This window comes from Centroberyx gerrardi, chromosome 11 (assembly GCF_048128805.1).
Source record: "Centroberyx gerrardi isolate f3 chromosome 11, fCenGer3.hap1.cur.20231027, whole genome shotgun sequence".
Taxonomy (NCBI): Eukaryota; Metazoa; Chordata; class Actinopteri; order Beryciformes; family Berycidae; genus Centroberyx; species Centroberyx gerrardi.
Window position 1 is genome coordinate 2,744,923 of NC_136007.1, and position 20,573 is coordinate 2,765,495.

The 20,573-nt window shown below is 42.5% G+C and overlaps 1 protein-coding gene across 2 annotated transcripts in view; it reads right to left on the minus strand.

The window, feature by feature from the left end:
- The window catches only part of galnt10 (UDP-N-acetyl-alpha-D-galactosamine:polypeptide N-acetylgalactosaminyltransferase 10 (GalNAc-T10)), a 95,245-nt gene that overhangs the window by 52,213 nt on the left and 22,459 nt on the right, over positions 1-20,573 (minus strand). For both annotated transcript variants that reach the window (XM_078286898.1, XM_078286899.1), the window contains exons 2-4: positions 12,710-12,812; positions 10,706-10,844; positions 5,275-5,441 (exon numbers count right to left, since the gene is read on the minus strand). In XM_078286898.1, the coding sequence (XP_078143024.1) occupies positions 5,275-5,441; positions 10,706-10,844; positions 12,710-12,812 (409 nt within the window). The remainder of the gene's footprint in view (positions 1-5,274; positions 5,442-10,705; positions 10,845-12,709; positions 12,813-20,573) is intronic.

The following is a 20,573-nucleotide window of genomic DNA, read 5'->3' on the forward strand; positions in this document are numbered from 1 at the left end:
ATAAATGATCAGGCGTTCCTTTGAATCACATATGAATAGTTGTATTAATTAGAATAAAAAATAAAAAAATAAGGGGAGACGAGGTTGTTCCTGTAATGCTGTTCCGCAGCATGGCTATAATTACATGACATAGAAACCGGGTACTAATTAGCACCTCACAGGAGAAAACCGCACTCCGAAAAAGCATCTCATCAATTGTTTATTTTCCTCATGTCGTCCACGAGCTACCAAACCAAAACAGGGTACATTAATATAACAGGACATCAGTATTACTGCAGGCGAGCTGGCTGCTATCAAGCTGAGAGACGCTAATCGGCGTCAGAGAGAGTGACTGGGAGGGTTTCCTGCTCCAGTGGGCGGAGGGACCTTCGAGAGAGAAGTGTGTGTGAAGAGCGTGTGAGTGGGAGTGTGTATGTGTGTGAGGGGGAGTGTGTGTGTGTGTTTGTGTAAAGGGCGTATGTACTTAAGAAAGTGGTTTGCTGGTTTTGCGCAACCCCACCCTTTAACACCATGTGTCCTTTTGTGACCGCGACACTTTGAAGCTGAGCAAAGAAGCCCCAGTCACAGCGAGGTATACACACACACACACACACACACACAAAAGCAGCATATTCACCTCCAAACCCCAGCAAAAATATCCTTTCATATCCTCTGCTCTTTTGTGTGCATACTTTAAGTGCATTATTTAATACCTCGGGAAATGGAAATGTGAACAGGAAATTATGCGTCACACGGCGGCTCTGAACCACACTTCATGATGAATCTTTTCTCCCCTCCTCCTCTTAAATCCCAGCGATAATATTGCACTTGTCCCCTGATTTATTATGTAAGGGTTCAAAGCTGTGCATCGGCTCCATAGTTCAAACTGATTAAGCCGCCTGTGTAGGAATATCAATCCACACGGAAACCATTCTGGATTATTCTCTCCGACGCTGCAACACCAGCATGGTCAGAAAATGCCTTTAAAATGAGCTCCATTATCTCCATTAGTTTGTTTTCTGGTTTCATTTCTTACTTTCTTGTTTATTCACAAGAGATGGGAAAGGAAAAGTAAATGTCTGACAAAAGCAGAAAAGCACGTGACAATCTCACTAAAATGTATCTGTTCTCATTTCTTAATTAACTCATTCCTTACTTACTTACTAGCTCTTCATAAATTACTGCCGTTTTTAGTTCCAAACATGATTAACATAATTTTCATGTTGCTTGTAAATAGTTTCAGTCTCATTTTCTGTACTCGTTAATGCCATTTTGGAAATATTCTCATTTGGCACCATTCTGGATACATTAGCGATTCAACAGTGTGCCAGAAGTGTTGCTTGACTTCACCATCATCTTCAAGACACTGCGGCAGATCCTGGACACAATGGAGGGACTACATTTCCCAGCATGCCTGGGGGGGGAGGAGCTGGAAGAAGTTGCTGGGGAAGAAAGCTGCTCTGCTTGCCCTCTTGCCATCGCGAGTCTGACACAGTTAAGCGGCAAGAAAATGGATGGATGCGCAGGAAAGCACATTACAAAGTAAAATTAAGTGTGTCTTGTCACTGCGGGTTTACGCAGCAGTTCATCATTTTAACTGTCTTTGTATTTTGTCAAGCACACAAAAGACGAAAGACGAGCGGGGTCGGGTCATTTCATAATGACAGAACGAGGGAGAGAGTGTGACCGTATTGTCAGCCTGCTGCTTTGAAAAATTTGGATGATTTACGAGACAAAGTCAAGTTTTGTGGCCGCGGTGCTGCTATTTTGCCTGAGAATTGTTACGTATTGCCAATTAGCCTGGAAGGGTACATATTAATCATTTAACAATGTGGTTCAGTTCCAAGGGAAAGTCAATTACTCGCTGGTAAAGTGTGTTTTAAAAACGTCTGAGAGCTGTGGGAGGACTCTAACAAAACGACACGTTTCCTCTCGCAAAAAGATCAAGATCTTGCCGGAAAGACAGAAGAGATCAACTTTACTGACAGGAGAAAGTTTCTTCTCTTAACTCTTTCTTTTCATTTTGAGCCATCAGAATACCCAAAGAATGGTATGGCAAGTATTTGACTGAGAGACAAAATATAGATATAAATATAGATATAAAATATAGACATTTGGTTCTACTGTTTAACATTCAAGAACAATAAAATGCATGAAACTTCTATAATGGCTACCACAGTATACACTATTTATGCAGGATAGATGCATGAAGAGGCACGTCGTTCTTATCTAATGTCTTATTTATCTTGTGTAAAGCACTCTGAATTGCCTTTGTGTACAAAATGTGCTATATAAATAACCTTGCCTTTACTAGTGTAAATAATTTGCTGTAAAATCAGTGTCACTTTTCACTTTCAACTTCATTGTGGATTTTTGTCAAAGTTAACAAGCCTGTGGGTTTGATTCCCCTCCATCAGTCCTGAAACAAACCACTGAACCACTGAACACCGAACCACTGAAACACTGAACCAGTGAAACACTGAACCACTGAACCACTGAACCAGTGAAACACTGAACCACTGAACCAGTGAAACACTGAAACACTGAACCAGTGAAACACTGAACCACTGAACACCGAACCAGTGAACCACTGAACCAGTGAAACACTGAACCACTGAACCACTGAACCAGTGAAACACTGAAACACTGAACCACTGAAACACTGAACCAGTGAAACACTGAACCACTGAACCACTGAACCAGTGAAACACTGAAACACTGAACCACTGAAACACTGAACCACTGAACCAGTGAAACACTGAACCACTGAACCAGTGAAACACTGAACCACTGAACCACTGAACCACTGAACCACTGAAACACTGAACCACTGAACCACTGAACCAGTGAAACACTGAACCACTGAACCAGTGAAACACTGAACCACTGAAACACTGAACCACTGAACCAGTGAAACACTGAACCACTGAAACACTGAACCACTGAACCAGTGAAACACTGAAACACTGAACCACTGAAACACTGAACCACTGAACCAGTGAAACACTGAAACACTGAAACACTGAACCACTGAAACACTGAGCCACTCTGAACCACTGAAACAATGAACCAGTGAAACACTGAAACACTGAACCAGTGAACCTCTGAACCAGTGAAACACTGAACCAGTGAACCAGTGAAACACTGAACCAGTGAAACACTGAAACACTGAACCAGTGAACCACTGAAACACTGAACCAGTGAAACACTGAACCAGTGAACCACTGAAACACTGAACCAGTGAACCACTGAAACACTGAACCAGTGAAACACTGAACCAGTGAACCACTGAAACACTGAACCAGTGAACCACTGAACCACTGAAACACTGAACCAGTGAACCTCTGAACCAGTGAAACACTGAACCAGTGAACCACTGAAACACTGAACCAGTGAACCACTGAAACACTGAACCACTGAAACACTGAACCAGTGAACCTCTGAACCAGTGAAACACTGAACCACTGAAACACTGAACCAGTGAAACACTGAACCACTGAACCAGTGAAACACTGAACCACTGGTTCAGTGAAACACTGAACCAGTGAAACACTGAACCACTGAACACTGAATCAGTGAAACACTGAACCACTGAAACACTGAAACACTGAACCAGTGAAACACTGAACCAGTGAACCTCTGAACACTGAACCAGTGAAACACTGAACCAGTGAAACACTGACCACTGAACCACTGAACACTGAACCAGTGAAACACTGAAACACTGAACCAGTGAAACACTGAACCAGTGAATCTCTGAACCAGTGAAACACTGAACCACTGAAACACTGAACCAGTGAAACACTGAAACACTGAACCAGTGAAACACTGAACCACTGAACCAGTGAAACACTGAAACACTGAACCAGTGAAACACTGAACCACTGAACCTCTGAACCAGTGAAATACTGAACCACTGAACCACTGAAACACTGAACCACTGAACCTCTGAACCAGTGAAATACTGAACCACTGAAACACTGAACCAGTGAACCACTGAACCAGTGAACCACTGAACCAGTGAAACACTGAACCAGTGAAACTCTGAACCAGTGAAACTCTGAACCACTGAACCACTGAACCAGTGAAACACTGAACCAGTGAAACTCTGAACCACTGAACCAGTGAACCAGTGAAACACTGAACCAGTGAAACACTGAACCTCTGACTCTAAGTGCATTTCATTACTGTGGAGACGAGAGGTAAACGCATCCGTCAGCGAGGAACCGTGATAGAGAGGACTAATTAACTAGGAATTAAACACTTGCTTAAGAGAGCTAGTGAGGACAGAGGGACACACACAAACACACACAACACACACACAATTAATGACGAAAATTAAATACTTGCTGAAGAGGGCTAGGACGCAGGCGGACACACACACGTGCATGTACACACTAGGATTCGAGCAATATGGGGTTTTCAAGGCCGGTACGATACAAATATTTTTGTACTGAAGCTGCCCATAGTCAGTATTTTCAATATCTACATTTTTTTCCATTGTCATGCCAAAAAAAATGACATTTCACTGCAGGTTTTTTCATCATATCAGTGGTGGATGACACTGACCAATATCTGATACTTAATAAAAGACCAATATCGGCCTGATCCTAGTACGTGTACACACACACACACACACACACACACACACACACACACACACACACACGCGCACACACGCACACACATACACACACACACAGTGAGTGCTGAGCAGAGTGCAGCAGTGAGCTCAGCAGAGTCTGCTGCTCTCTGCTCTTGTTAATAAATGACCGACTGGACCAGTGAGATACACTCCTGAACTAATGACTTACTGCCGGGTGGCTGTGGGTGTGTTTGAGAGCGAGTGTGTGTGTAGGTACGTGCATCTTTGTGTCTCAGAGTATGGTATGCATGTGCATGTGTGTGTGTGTGTGTGTGTGTGTGTGTGTGTGTGTGTGTATGTGTGTGTTTGCTTGTGACATACAAAAGACAGAGTGTGTCTAGAGATCAAATTTGGGCCGTAGCAGAAGCTGGCTAATGCCATTGTTACCGGGTGGCTCATTATTTGTGCAACACATTCACAAACACTCGCAAACAAATGACTCAATGGTCTGGGGATGTGTGTGTGTGTGTGTGTGTGTGCTGTGAGAGAGAGATATAGTGTCATTCCAGTTAAAGTCTAAATTCTTACTTGTGAGTCAGCACTGAATGTAGTTTTGCTCACATATCTGTGTAGGTGCGTGCGCCTGTGTGAGTGAGTGAATCTGTGTGTGTGTGTGTGTGTGTGTGCGTGTGCGTGTGTGTCCTCTGTACCTTTGTCGCTGAAGTCGTCGACCAGGATGACCTCAGCGATGAGCTGCGGCGGCGAGCGGTTCAGCACGCTGTGGACGGTCCTCAGCAGAGACGACCAGCCCTCGTTATGGAACGGGATGATGATGCTGGTGTTGGGCAGCTTCTCCCCATACAGCTTCTGTTTACAGCTACAGAAAAAAAACAAAAAAAAAAACAGCAAACTTACAGCTGCACTTGGCATGATTTTTATGTAAAAATCCACCCATCTTATCAGCCTAAATCACAGAGTGAGGCTGCAACAGAGAAGAGTGTCCCATCCCTGCTGATTGAGACGCCTTCCAAACCCCATTGGATAAACTCAAAAACACACAATGCTGCTTTTCGTAGTTCCTGAAAACATTTTGGAGGTATGGTAGGTATAAGGTTTTCATCCGACAGCAAGGATATGCATTTTCAGCATTTGGCCATCACTCTTACTCAAGAGGAACTTACAATATGTGCTACAGTAGAATAAACTTTAAATCCTGGATCAGCAGCATTACAATCAGATAAAATTACAATCTTTCTTTTTGTGTCTCCCATGCAACCGCTGCTAACCGCTCTCCTAATATTCCACGACAGCACTCAATAAGCAGACTGTTTGTTTGGGTGACAGAAAACTTTTGCAGCTTATTTGTGTGTGATGGGTTTGAGTTGAAAACCAGTGTTTGTCTACGTTCACGTCATGTAGAGACCAACAGTGGGAGGCAGTCGGAGTCAGACTCGACAGTCGAAAGGCCGCCTGTGTGTATCCTCACACATTCAGTTCGCCCACGCTTGTTAGTGTTGAGCTGCGCCGTGCACAGCGTGGCCCGGAGCAGAAACCTCCACCGCCGAAATCCTCTCACCAGCACACAGAAACGAAACGTGTCAGGAGCAGATCTGGGCCCGGCTGCCTCCGAGGCACCGACAACGTGCCAATCACCCAGAGACGGAGCGGAGGACACCGATTGGCTGCCGGGGAGAGCAGGTGTGTCCGTCTGATTGGTGAGAGTGACGGGTGTCTGACAGCCGGGTGTCACCGTGTCACATCATCAGTCCTCACCGGGCCCAGACCTCCAACAGCTTTCACTCACTGTTACCCACCATCATCCCTCACTCACTGATGGAAGAAAATGATGGAGAGAGAGAGAGAGAGAGAGAGAGAGAGAGAGAGAGAGAGAGAGAGAGAGAGAGTGAGGGAGTGAGAGAGAGAGAGAGAGAGAGAGAGAGAGAGAGAGAGAGAGAGAGAGCAGACAGGCTGGGAGAAAGGGACATAATTACTGTCTTTATAGATTCCTCAGAGAGAGAGAGAGAGAGAGAGAGAGAGAAAGAGAGAGAGATGAGCAAGCTGGCAGGTGGTAAGCTTCATTACATCTTATTAAAAGAGCCGCACATTATCCAGGTTAGAGCAGCTGAGAGACCTGCGATTCCACTGGGTGCCAGTGAGCATCAATGGGCCACTTAAAAGGCGAGAAGAAGAAAAGAAAAGAGGGCGAGAGAGAAAAGAGCGGCTAAAGACGGAAGAGACAGAAGAAGAAATGAAGAGAGACGGGCAGGTAGCTCGGGGCCGGGAGGTGATGGAGGGAGGAAATCAGGCAGAAAAAGAGGGATGGAGGGAGAGGGAGAAGCAAGACAGGAGGCTCTGGTAAGAAGAGGGGGAACTGACAGGGAAGGGAAGAAGGTAACGATATGAAAATTTGATAGTACGATTATCTTGGCCAAAATTATCTTGATATAAGATATTATCTTGATAATTACTGATAAGATGAAAACCTTAAAAACAGCACTGTCATATGCTTCAATTACTTAAAAACGAATTTATCATATCAATCATCATATCAATTTATGTAAAATATTTGAGCAGCAGGTGTAACTGGTGTCACCGCTTCACTGACTTCACATTTACGCTAGAGATAGGGCTGGGCGATAATTGTTGATGATGTTATGGTGATTTCAGGATATGGTGACACACAATTCTGCTGTCTATATTGATGATGAAAATGAAAAAGGCTATTTGAAAATTTCAGTTTTGTTTGACTTCACACCTAACATCACCTAGCCGAGCCTAGAAAAAAATCCCTCTATGACTATCATGATATTGATTTCAAAGAGAAGAGCTGTGTGCCTATTCGGCTCCGTCTGCAATGTCTGAGACAGAATGGGAGGCGGTGGCTGTTGCAGGACGGTTGCTGGTGGAGGATAGTTGTTAGGATGGATGCAGGATGGGGGGGATTCGTTTGATGGCTAACACTTTATAAGGTCACCGGATGCAGGAGCTTTCTAAATATGGAAAAAAAAAGTGTTTTCCCGGGGAAACCTTCAGAGAGGAAACCTTCAAAGCTGCTTCCCACATGAAAGAGACGGAGGGTCACGAGTCAGAGAAAGGCTCTTGTCAGGTAGAGGAAAAGCGCTGAAGGATGTTCTGTGACACATCAGGTCGGTAGGTCCGCCGCCGTTTGGCAGCCAGTATTTATAGTATCGCAGGTCTTTTTATTTTTGGTGTTTTGTACTTTAATGAGTCAGAGCAGAGCAGAGAGAGGTCCAGCAGTCTCTGTTACAGCCACAGGTACATAATGTATGCCTCATCATGTTTCTACAGTAAGTATCATGTTCAGCTCCATGGAGATCTCCTCCATGCCTCCATGTTACTGGGAGTTATGCAATCCCATGTTAGCATGGTTGGGTTTCACATGGGTTTCATTTTGAACGTACAAGAATTTTGCAGAAATGCGCAGAGGCCGGTCATTCACTTTGTCGTTCTGGACTAGTGCTGAAACTATTAGTCGATTAATAGATTAGTCGATTGTCATAAAAGTCTGATTAATTATAATTGCTGATTATAATTTGAAAAAAGCAAAAATAAGGAACAATCAGTAGCAAATATGTCACTTTTTTTCTCTCATATCTTGATTTAACATCCTCCGATCTTTCTTTCACCCTGACCGTTGTGAAGGCGAGTCCTGCCCATCCCACTGTGGTAAACTCACTGCTTTAATTAACAAAACTGTATTTCTCTTCAGGGTATATTTGCTGTAGTTCACCTTCATCCAATATGACAATAGCTGATAGCTTGTGAAACTAGACCTTTAAAGTAGCTTCCCTTCAGGAAAGCAGGTTCTTCGCACACCTATATCAGGAGACAGGTGCGTAGGAGGGGACCTGGAACCCAAACGTTGTAATCTTTCAATAAAATGTTTTAAATTGTAAGTGTAGACAGTGTGCGGGAGTCTTTTCACATGTAAAGTAGCTTCGCTGACACACAATTTTCTCACACACAGCCTGAGTAAGAGAAAATCCCACAGTCCCAGTGCAGTCAGACTGGAAGCGGCTCCAGTAAAACACAGCACACGTCGATCATCAGTTTCTCACACCTCGCGCTCAGAGGGGGACATCAATGACACTGGTAATTGCTGTCAGGAACCTAGTTTGTAAGTACATTGGCAGTGTGTGGTGTGTAATCAGCTTCTCTGTCTGTGTAAAACTACAGCTCTCCTGTGGATAGTTGATAATTGGAATGATTGTTCCAAACAGTGCTTGTGGAAATGAGTTGGGACAGATCCAACCAGGGAAAATAAAGCCGTTAACAATGCTATAACATACATGCAGTCATGCACATGCACAAGTGTAAGCTCACACACACACACACTGATGAAACACACATGCCGCTCAGAAGTCTCTCTCCCTCTGCCCCTCCCTCTCTCTTTCAAGCACCGATTTTCCAAGCCAGTCCCGGGATTTAAACCAGCCACCCTCTGGGTCGGCAGCGAAATTCTCCAAAGCACGAAAGCAACCGTGTGCCATGAAGCGCCAAGAGTCTGCAGGTATTAATTCCAACCAAAGACTACAGCAGCTCCTCCTCTCTGGGTGAAGGAGTGCTAATCAGTGAAATCAGCTGCTGCAGTGTTTGGCTGGAACCAGACTGTATGAGAACCTGCGGCCTCTCAGCGCTCCGCGGCACATGGCTGCCGTCCCCTGCTGCAATCAGACAGGATTAACATTACAGGACATCTGTAATGTTAATGGCCAGTTCGCATGGAACAGACAGATTTCCAGAATTACAGAGAAAGGAGTTGCCCTCACGCCAAAAATACACTATGCTTCATACACAACTTCTGCAGCTGACTGGCTGCAAGAGTCACAACTGGACCAGAGCTAAGACTCTGGGTCTGATCTCCATGTTTTGATTGTTGTTTCAGTCCAAAAAAAAACACTTTGGCTACAACGGGACAGGACCTGGGTCAAAGATTCAAAATCATCATTTATCATCTTTCAGTGGAATCATATGGGTGATGATATGGCGACGTTGTGATATAGTGATACACAATTCTGTCTAAATTGCTAACAACGAAATTTTATTTAAAAACTGTGAGGCATGAAACATTTTAAAGGGGGGGTATCCTAGGATGTGGCAATTCTTAGTATTTCTGGTGATTTTGGTACTTGGAGGTGTGAAGTAATCACAGTAAAAAAATTGAATCATATTACTGTGCCATTTCCCCACAGTCACTAACTATAAGACACGCCCCCTTGTACAAGCCAGTCAGATTTTGCTCCAGTTTCTATGTAGACACTGGACTGTCTGAAATCGACCAATCAGCGCTAAGAGGAGGGCGGGCCTTCCAGAATGGCCAGCCAATCAGAGCAGTAGCTCATTAGCATAAGAAGCTGCTTATGTAAAACGACCTGTTTTCTTGTAGGTGGGAAACAAACACTGGGAAGTGAATAGCTAAAGCTATAACTAAATGATTTTTACTAAAAAAAACTTCACAGATGTATTTTATAGATACCAGGTAATTATATAAAATTGCTGAAAAAGCAAATGATACCCCTCCTTTAAGGCATATTTTTTTGGAAAATTTCAGAGTTTTGTTTGACATCACTTAACACCATCAATGCATGTTCAATGCAACGAACATCGATTTGATTTGACTTTGACTTAGCATGTAATTTTGCATACATAAGTCGTATTGTGATATCAATATTGAAATAAATTACTAACTACTGTCGCAGGCGTTCGCCGTCACAAAAATGACTGATACGGCAGATTTGGACGGAACTAAAATTACAGACCAGTAATGATTACATTAGCCCACCTCCCCCTGTAAAACTAATCCTGTCTGAATAGGGCTTAAGCTTCAGACTATCACCACCCTCTGTATCTGGGATTAGTTGTACCGCAACATATAAATGCAGACACATGCTCCGAAAACGACACAGGCACTCCAAGGAACCTTTAATTGGTGCAGTGATGTTGCTGCTTAAACCGGCCTGCTGGGTCCCGTTATTAAGTATTCATCTCTCTCCGACATGTTTCAGACAGTCCGTTCCTCGGTTCCTTATAGATTTACAGGAGGAAAGCTAGATATGGCCGCACCGTGACCTTTCACCACACACACACACACACACACACACACACACACAGATGACTCACTTTGCATGTCGGATGTCGGGGAGCGAGCGGTTGAGGGAGATCCGGTCGCTGACATAAATGTTGAAGCCGTTCTCCCTGTAGGCCTGGTCGACCCGGTCCGCTTCTGACAGAGGGAACGCCTTCCCCTGCTCTCCATTACCTGCATGGAACACACACACACACACACACACACACACACACACACACACACACACAGTTGAATTAAACATACACAGTTCATGAACACCAACCCCCCCTTACACACATCCTGTACTGCAGATATTGAAAGTCTACACACCCTTTATCTAGTTTTTATTGCCTTGAGGCCGAAATGAAAACACATTAAATCAGACTTTTTGCACTTTTGTTCATCTGGATATAGTGATGAGCAAAATCAAGGTTAAAACAAAAGGCTATTCATTTCTGACAATGTATTAAATGTATTCCGCCTCAAGGCAACAAAAAGAACATTTCCAAGGGTGCGTAGACTTTTGTACACTTGCAAACAAACATAACACTGTATGTATGTAAAACCATATAATAATTCACACACACACACACACACACACACACACACTTGAGTGAATACACATGCACAGCACTTTGGGAGTGTGACTCCAATGGGTGGGGAGCTTTTGTTCCAAAACAGAGAACGGGCCAGAAAGTGAGGTTTGAAAGCCAAAAATCTCAGCAGCTGGTGAAGTAATCGTTGAGTCATTGGTATTGATCCCTATGGGGAAGAAATGATCTTACTTATTGCTCCTTATAGACATGTTTCATGCTACCTGGATTTGAATTTAAGACCAATTAAAAACAAATAATAAAGGAACAAAGCAGGCAAAAACAGAATATTTCCAACTAAACATGGCTAATGAAAGTCCACAAGTTATAAATCGGTAGTATAAGACAAAGGACAACACTAAATTAATGGCATAATGTCCCATTGTCTTTAGTAATGAAAAACCTGTTTTTGCATAATGTACTACTAACTAGAGCTGAAACATAATGACAAAAGATCTAATTGTGATTATTTGACAGAACATTACAAGTGCGATTTAAAGTTTTTCTTGTTATAATTTTTTTAGAACTTCAAAATTGTTTAAAGAAAAGTGAATTTGTAAAAAAAAAAAATAGATGTCAGTGTGCAGGATTTTGAATGGACCAAAGTTTACCTGGGGCTCTAAAACACCTTGTTCAGAAATCCATTTTGGACGCCTCTCTCTCTCTCTTAAGAAATTAATTGCAGCCAGTTCATATTTCAATTTAGTTTGTTTTTTTCAATTAATTGTTCAGTTCAACTACTAACCCTGTTCTGTATTAATCAGAGTTGTCATGCAGTGCAGAGAAACCTGTCATTACATGATAAAAAAGTAAAACCTCTAATAATTGTATTTAAGACATTTTAACACTTTTTTAAAGGCTTTATATTCTGATGATTTATTTAAAAACTGTTTAAGGACCTGCGGATACCCAGAGAAACATAATCCTAATAATTCACACGCACATGTTCCATTAGGCAGAAATGATCGGCTTTTCTTCCTGAAGGTAACGACTGTGGAAAATAACTCCTTTACTACTTTGATGGCTCATTTCAGGGATAAACTCTTCTAATTTACACTGTTTGGAAAGAAGAAGCAGATTTCCCTGAACAGAAAAGACCTGAGGCGGAATCGATGATTATTGCGGCAGATAAGCTGTTTATTTATGACAGCAAAACTGTAATCAGGGCATCGATTCATACTGCTGCTGCAGAGCAATGGGAGAAACAGGACAGTGTGTGCTTATGGGTGTGTGAGAAAGTATTTGCTATGTGTTATCTATTTGGATTCAATGTTGAAATGTGTGTGTGTGTATGCCTCTTTCCGTATGTGTGTGCACAACTGTGACGTGTTTGGGTGTGCATATGTACATCTTTCGGTGTGTGTGTGTGTGTGTGAGAAAGGTGTTTTGCTGTGTGTGATGAATGTGTCCCAGGGTTCTCGTCTGTATTTGGCAGAGGAGGGGCTACATGGGGTTTGGACCAACCAGAGCGAGAGGCGTCTCTCTTGATCGCGTCGTAGTCGTGCCAGTCTTTCCTCCGCACGCCGTCGCGCCCCACCTGAGCATCCTTCCCCATCCGGTTCAGCCCCTGCCAAAACACACAGGAACAAAGCACGAGGGTCATGAAAGCAGACACACACTGAACACACATGAACACACTCGTTTATGTTTGTGCCGGTACTGAAGATGCACCGGGACACCAGTTTTACAGCCGAGCCGCACCAAACAGGATTTACGACGCGACCATTTCGCCTCCATTCACTTTGCATTGGATGCAAGCGTTTAATACAATACTGAAAGGGGTGTGACAGAAGTTCAGTTCACTTCAGTTCACTTCAGTTCACTGTGGTGTTCGCCATGGAAGAACTAATCCAGCCAAACAAGATGACGCTGATTGCGCAATGCTTCTACCGGCTTTCACCCACTTTCTCATTACCGAGAAGTAATAATGTCAGCGGTCCAAGCCAGTCTTTTAAGAACAAATTGATTATCGCAGTGTTGGGATTTCCTGAGCTGTATACACACGCTGTTACGACGGATTTACCAGTGAATTCAGCAATCAATAGCAATAGTTTTTCTCAATCACTTTGGTGGATTGAGACTCATTTCTCCAACTCAGTGTCCGGGTTATGAAATCGTTTACAAAGCCATCTAAACTCTTTGAATATCAAACTATTTGGGTCGGACAAATTTGCTTAACTCCCATTTGCTACAACCGAGCGACCAACTTGAGGAGGCGGCTTCGGCTCCATGCTCTATAGTAAAGCACTGTGTTTTTTTCAGTACGTCACTTTGTAGTGTTTCACATTATGCTATTGTCAGCTTTCACATTATTCACACTCACGAATGCAAATACTTGTAAAGCCTTTTTTATTTGCACACAGAAACATGAAACTGCATGAAATAGCACGGAAAATGCAATGATTAAACACAAACTGCGTTTTAGATGTTTTCCCCCATCAAACGGCCTTTGAAGGTTCTCTCGAACAGGGGGGACAGAAAATACAAAGTTTCCCGTGTGATATATTTCAACCAAAGGTTGCCTTCAAGATCAAATTCTATTCATTTTCAGGCTCTATCAATGTCAGCCAAGAGATTTCTCCTGAGCCTGAGACCCTGACCGGCCCACAGTGTGCTGCTGAGAGTTTACTCAAAGAAAGTGTACTCTGTTCCATTTCATGCTTGATGGCCCAGTGAGGAGAATATCAATTCTGTGGCGTGGAACTCCATGGAGGCTTTATACACACACACACACACACACACACACACACACACACACACACACACACACACACACACACACACACACACACACACACACACACACACACACACACACACACACTCTCTGGAATATTTCTTTTGTGCTGTGCAGAAAAAAAAGTGGAGGCTGACATTTATTCCACTTAGTCATTCTACACACTGAATGCCTTTCAGTGACTCGACATCTTGAATTACAGGATCACAGCACAATGGAGAAATAATTAGCTCTATGGGAGGATGCAATTAGTGAAACACTTAAAATACAAATGGCACGTCTGACTGCACGGAATACCATGAATTATTAATCAGACTGCTGGCTTAGAGGAATAAGACACTAAATTACAAACAAACTAATGTAAATACACATAGGGTTTTGGTTTGAGGAAAACGTGTGTGTGTGTGTGTGTGTGTGTACATGCATGCAATGTTGAATAGTAATTAGAAAGCTCGACATCCTTGGAATGTTGTTATGTTGTGGTTTAGATTTCTTTATGCCGTTGTGTCTTTGCTTGTCATCTTGATCTTGTTGTTTTTATTGCTGTGCGTAAGTCCATTTTCTCAGTCTCAATCCTCAGTGTGTGGTCTAAACGGACGTTTCAATTTCCGCCACATGCTAAAATTTACAAAAGGCTGAAGTCTCGTTCAGACCAGAAGCAGAACAGTCGGGTATCAGACGCATAGCGGAGCCCACCTGCTTTCGGCGGCCATGTTAATGGATTGGAGCGAACACGCAGACCTGCAGCAATAGTTTCACTGTCGAGTCCATTTTCTCCGCAGACAGTGTACGGATTTCATAGAAACACACAGTGGAAATACAGTGCAGATAGTCATATCTGCATAATGTCACAACAGAAGCACATGTATATCGATGATCAAACTAATGTCTTTACTGTTGCTGTTGTTGATTAATGAGCACTAATGTACATTTTAAAAGCTTAGAATAATGATAAAACCTTATTTATAGAGCACTTTTCTGAAACAGAGTTTACAAAGTGCTTCACAGTAAATAAAAGAAGACAAGATAAAATAATGGCACACGTTTTCCTTAAACCAGCTTAAAAGCAACAGAGTCACTGATGAACATCATATCTGCTTTTGAAATATCACAAATGTTTCATAAACCTAAACATAGAGAGAGAGAGAGAGAGAGAGAGAGAGAGAGAGAGAGAGAGAGAGAGAGAGAGAGAGAGGGCGGAGGTCATTTTACACTGACAAGGTGAAATGTGTTTGAAAAATAAATGCAAATAAATGTAAGAAAATATGATTGTAACATACAATGTAATTTCTTTTTTAGAGAGAGAGAGAGAAATATGTATCACTCCTATATAGGCTTGTCCAAAGTTTGCCCAGTCACAAGTCACAACACGAGGATTATTTTTCATGCCAAACAGATAAACATGACTGCTTTGAAGCGACGGAGGATATAAAGTTCATCACCGAAGAGGAAAAGTAGGACTGCTTCCTGGTGTGAACAGCCTTCCTGTACCGCTTCTGTACCGCTTCTGCTCTGAACAAGGACCAAAGTGCAATAATGCAATTCGGTCAAGTCGCTCTGGTTAAGAGGAAAATGCTTAAAACGTAAAATGTAAATCAACACCACTAAGGGGGGGGTCACCGAGCACCAATCCGGCCGGTCCAACTGGACCACGGATCCCTGCGTGGGAGTAAACTAATGCTGCACACAGTACTGGTACGAGATTGCATGAAATTCATTCTCACAAAATGAACATCGTTGGAAAAATAATGAAGGGAAATTTCACACCAAGAATGCTTGGAGTTTGGTTCATTTGAACTCTGGAGCGATTCACTAGGAGTGAGAATGTAATCGTACAGAAGAAGAGACAGACAAGTCCATCATGCTTTGCTCAAGATACAGAGACTGGAATCTAACTTCTTCTCCCCCCACCACCAACATCTCAAGCTTGGTGGAATGACAGATTACCAAATCAAATCAACGAGCCTTGGGTTTCCTGGGCAGTGTGAACTTCAACGAACCAAAAATACAAAAATGCAACAAAGTCGACTTTTCCACTCTGGTTCAGACCGAAGAAAACAAACTGCAGGTGCGATAAGAGAATCACATGCTCAATTGTACGACTGTGCCGTTCTGCTGCTAGCATGCGTGGGCAGGGGAAGTGGTGAGTCAGTAAAATGTGAGTTGCAGCATACAATTCTTCTGCCCTCTTCAGAAGAATTGGCAATGGCAATACACTATAATTCACCATTCACCCCATGATTTGAACAAAATAACAATATAAAAGGCATATCCCACACACACACACACACACACACACACACACACCGGCATCAAACAATACAATACACATATTCCAGACCTTTATATGTTTATTTGCTATGACTGTGGTTGACACATCAATAACAAGCCATTAGACCTTTACCTGTTTATTTGCAAAGGAGTTGACACATCATTAAACCTAGCCAAGGTCTTCTGTAATTAGCACTGATAACTAACACACACACACAAATTGTGCAGTATATGTCATCTTTCTAAAATCATCATAAATTATGGATGTGAGAGCTGCTTATTTTGCTGAGCTAATTACTGCAAATAAATCATAACACTAGATATCTGTTCAAAACTATCGATCGCCCTGTCAGCTCTTTTCCCTCTGTGGTTCCTGCTTCCTGTTGATGAATGTCAACATCCTTCATATTCTTTACATCATTGTATCCTTCGCAGTAGAAAAGGTCAACGCTATTAGATTTCAGATAATGCCTCCCCTCTCTTGTATGGACTCATGCCTGCGTTACATTAGTACCGAGCTGCTTAGTCAGTTTTCATTGATTTCTTTGCAGGATCTAACTGACGTTGTGTCACATTAAAGAGCTTCTTCCAGTCCTCTGGATGTCATTCCCACTAAGAAGTCATGGGTACTGCTGGCCCTGGTTTACTCACTACTGTGAATGAATCCCTTACTTGTCATGTCCCCAACTCCTTCAAGCTGGCTAGTGTCCAGCCTCTTCTTCAAAAACCTAGCCTTGATCCATCCCTCCACATTAATTACAAACCCATTTCCAGTTTGTGCTTTGTTTCCCAAATTCTGGAAAAAGCGATCTCCAAGTGACTTTTATAGGAAGCGGAGAGAAAAATTATTTGAAAAACATTTTAGTCGGGCTTTCGTCAGCAGCATAGTACAGAACTTCTCTTCTGAGAGTTACAAATGACATTTTATTGCACGCTGATTCTGGTAAACGCTCCATTTTGGTGCTGCTGGGTCTTTGTGTGGCTGCTGATACAATTGATCATGGCATTTTGATAAACAGTCTTGGGAAATAGGCTGGCACAACTGGGACTGCTCTTATCTGGTTTTCATTGTATTTGTCAAACAGAAAATGTGTATTGACTAAAATGTTACATAATTTTTTTAAGGTGTGCCTCAGGGCTCCGTCCTTGGACCGATAAGGTTATCACTCTATGTGCCACCCTTGGGTCACGTACGTCAATATCTATTTGTCAAAGTTCTTTTAATAACGTACAAAGCATTACATGGTCACCTGGGCATATCTCTGTATGGTGCTGATATTTTAGCACTTGGTCAGTCCACAGTCCAGGCTGAAGCTGAAGGCGGATAGTACGTTTGCTGTTGCTGCTCTAACCTTCGGACCAGCCTCCCCCTTGATTCCAGACGATTCAAATCTACTAACATCTTTGAACAGCGGCTTAAGACCCATTTTTATTCTCTCGCCTTTGCGTGTGTCTGATGTTTTATTTCTTGTACTATGTCTTGTCCATGTTTTACTATTCTGTTTTATGTGTTCTTATGTTTCTACTATCCCATGGTGAAGCACATTGTAACCATGGTTTAGAGAAGTGCACTATACAGTAACTTCTAAGTTTTACTCGATATGTTGGCTTCTAACTGCCAAAAAGCTAACATACCAATGTCCAAGCCTTATGTAACTGGCTGCTGTAGATAAGGGAGACGGACTTGCAAACATCATCTAGGCTTCTATAGATTTATTTGCAAACTAGTATTGCTGCTGATAATTCAGTGGCAGGGCCGCGGTCTTATGTAACTGTTGCCAGACAGGACAGGACAAGATTAACTTTATTGATTCCAGAGGGGAAATTGGGTCGTTGAAGCAAACAGTATTGTGATATAGATATAAGATATAGATATAAAATAAAATAGAATATAAATGAGAATAAAGAAAATGAGGGTTATATAAATATACATAACCGACAATTTCAACTCTGGAACATGTTGAAATGTAAGAATGAAAAGTATGATGAAAATGTGGATTACAATACCATGTGGGTCTGCAAAATAACAGCAGAAAAACTTACTGAGACTAAGAAAAATCATGATCATGCCGATTCATGTATGCAATAAAATTACACCAAAAATCTGAAATATACTAAGCAGAGCGAAATATAAAAATATCAATAATCATAGTGTAAAAATGTTGGGGGGGAAATAATTCTGTACATTTTGGCTTCAGTTTCCCTAAAATAGCTTTCTAGCATCATTAGCATTCCTCACTGAAACCTAAGGGCAGCTAGCCTTGAGCAACTGCCTGGTTTAAAGGATTTGGACAACTGATACTCTCCAATGCACATGTTACTGCAAGAAAAAATCCATGAGAATTCATTCATGATGACAGGAATTAGTGTCGCCACAAGACCAATTGATTTAAATACCGATACCAGCCGAGGTTTGCAGATACCACTTCCAAAAGAAACGAGAAAAACTGAAACAATAACAACCTAAAACTAGAAGCCACTTGGAGAGCACAAAACCTTTGGCAACACTGGACAATTCTCCAACTTGCTGTTATACCTAAAGACATTATTCCAATCACTTCAATTTTAATCTAAATTGATTACTTGACCCTGCAAAAAAAAGTGTTTCTTCTGCACAAATTCCTCTGCACTCACATGTTACCAGAATAACAGTAAAATACTAGTAACAGATTACATGATAATCTTATAGTTTGAGTGAATTTTATGCCAAATGTCGATATATGACAGGAAACATTATAAAACAGAGCATGGGTTTTGAAGAAAGTCGAATATAAAACTGTTTCCCAAATCTGGAACTGTTGTACTGTTCAATACCACTATGCCTGACACTGCAGAAGTGTTCCCTTGTTTAATGCAGTCAATTATGCACACACACACACACCATCACTCACACCATCACACACACACACACACACAGATCCACAGACCAATACACACCCTCACACACCTTCCTCCAGTGAATTCCTTTATATGCAACTCTGCTGTCATCCCTTCATGCATTATCAGACAGTCTAGGTCAACCTGACACACAGAGAACATTTTGATGGATGAAAAGTGTATGAGCGTGTGTGTGTGTGTGTGTGTGTGTGTGTGTGTGTGTGTGTGTGTGTGATGGACGTATAACCTTATTATTCACCATCCCCTAGTTAGCCTCTGTTTAGACAGACAGATATCCTGTTTGGGAGCCTAATATAAAAAACTGTTCACCCCTTTCCTCTCTCCCTCTCCTCTCTGTCAGACAGACACCCTCAGTGTGTCGCACCAGGACCTGACAAGCAGCGAGTCCATCTGTGCGATTTCTACTAAAAAGGAAGCGAGATTGTGCCGCCCCATTTCCTTTTGATTAAAATTTCAGCGCACGTCGCTATGATATTCCACTGGGGCTTTTCTGCTCAAACAAGACCTTGAAAAACAAGACAAGGAGAGAGGAAAACTTTTCACAGTTAATGTGTGCACATGTTTAGTTTTTTGTAAGTGTAATGCGTCTGGGAGGGGAGGGAGGGAGAGGAGGGGGAGGGAGAAACGAAAGAAAATAATCGAGGCAGACAGCAGAAGAGACCGAGTATGAAAAAGACAGAAAGAGAATATTTGAGGAACAGATGGAGAGAGAGAGAGGAGGGATGGGATCGGAGTGAGAGACAGATGTGTGTGATGAAACGGGGGTGAGAGAAGAGAGAAGGCACCGCAATGGAAATCAAGCACTTCTCCTTTATTAAAATCATCACACAACTGAAACTTCACAGGTTCGATCCCTGCCTCGTGTCCTGTTGAAGTGTCGCCGAGCGAGCCGCTGAACCCGCTGCCTGCTCACGCACTGTAAGTCGATCTGGAAAGTCAGCGCGCGTCAGCTAAATGCCTAAAAATGTCATTCATACCAAGTGACCAACTGATCCCTGAGGCGGCTAACCAGCTGGTACTCCTGCTGAGAAAGTGCAGCAGTACCCGACTTGAGAAATGGTAATACCCCAGGGTCAGAAAAAAGGTGGAGAGGCAGTGATGAAAGTCATAAAATGCCTGTGAAACTAAAAATGAGAGGGCCAAAAATGCCCCTGATAACCAAGAGTGCCCATTATTTTAATTTCACCAATGTTCACGTTTTTCCAGAAATGCCACCCTAGAAAATGGATGGATGGATAGATGGATGGATGGCTGGCTAAATGGATGGATAGATGGATAGATGGATGGATGGATGGATGGATGGATGGATGGCATCTGAACCAGACTGAGGTGAGCTCAGGTGTTGATGTAACTAGTTCAACAATGAAAAGGTCAAAGCCATCAGGTGTTCAGTTCAGTTCAAGAGGAAGAGTAGAAGCGTAG